We start from the raw sequence: 1,080 nt of genomic DNA, 5'->3' as shown, positions 1-1,080 counted from the left end.
TCACCATCAGAATTACCAATAACATCATCAATATCATAATCACCAGCGTAGGTCATTCGGGAGGTTATTCCACTCATAATTTAGGCCTACAAATCCACACACACCCCACCGCTTCCCCGACACAAACACGAAATAAATCACCCAAAAGTCACAATGTTATTAACAAAGCAGTATCAATGTATTATGGTTTTGGAAATACGTAGGCTCTATTACTTGAAGCTACAAAATATAAATATATAAATAAAATAGCCTCCCCAGTAGTCCATTCATTCTGTAACCCGCTAACGTTTCGTGTTCATTCATTTAACGTTTTACACATAGTGTACCATTTCGGGCCATCTGTGGATCCGCCCCTGGGTGAGGTTTGATGAACGTTAACAGTGAATAAAAAATACTGAAGATACCAGATTGTCTTCTTGATTAATCCTCCTAATTTGCCGACATTTTCTTCCTAAAAAGCATATACGTCATCCTCACAGAGCGTTTGGGCTGGTGGTTCAACAGCTTCATGATTGCCGAATATAATGGGTTGTTTTCTATAAATACTTCACTGTGTGAATAATGAACAAGCTCAAATCCAGCCATGATCGCTATTCCTAGGAGAAATGATACATTGTCTCCACCATCTTTATTATCCGCGTAAAACATATACGCACCCGGTGACGCATGTCTTAAGAGTGATCTCATTCCTTCGAACGCACCTTGTTGTTTACGGACTGCGGATATAAATTTCACCAAAGTTATCAGACGTGCCTGTTTAACAGCATACCTGTGACAGACATTGGGTGTGTTGTTTCCAACATCATACTTAAAGAAATTTACACGTGGAGGTTGATTCATCTGTGAGCTTATTTTTTCCCACATGTTACTCCACTCAGGAAACTGATCAAGAACATAACCTCGTATGTGACAGAGCGAACTTAGACCCATATTCCTCAACATCATCTGAAGACCTACGATATCTGATCCAGGACCACCGCCAATAGAACATACGTTGAGGCTTAAGTTTTCAGCAATAGAATTCACCAGTAAATTGATGATATGGGGCCTTATTTCAGGAGACCTTGATGGAGATAGCCC

The 1,080-nt window shown here is 40.0% G+C and overlaps 1 protein-coding gene across 1 annotated transcript; it reads right to left on the bottom strand.

Annotated features, from left to right (window-relative positions):
• Positions 1–63: 63 nt before the first annotated feature.
• LOC117119074 lies at positions 64–1,074 on the bottom strand (the record flags this gene model as incomplete). The annotated part of the gene is made up of 1 exon (XM_033263882.1): positions 64–1,074. A coding segment is annotated over one exon (645 nt), but the record flags the coding sequence as incomplete, so codon positions are not given.
• Between the last annotated feature and the right edge of the window lie 6 nt (positions 1,075–1,080).

Source organism: Anneissia japonica, unplaced genomic scaffold (assembly GCF_011630105.1).
Source record: "Anneissia japonica isolate Jap-2015-1 unplaced genomic scaffold, ASM1163010v1 scaffold75441_len1080_cov178, whole genome shotgun sequence".
NCBI classification, from domain to species: domain Eukaryota; kingdom Metazoa; phylum Echinodermata; class Crinoidea; order Comatulida; family Comatulidae; genus Anneissia; species Anneissia japonica.
This window is presented reverse-complemented; position numbering and strand designations above follow the sequence as displayed.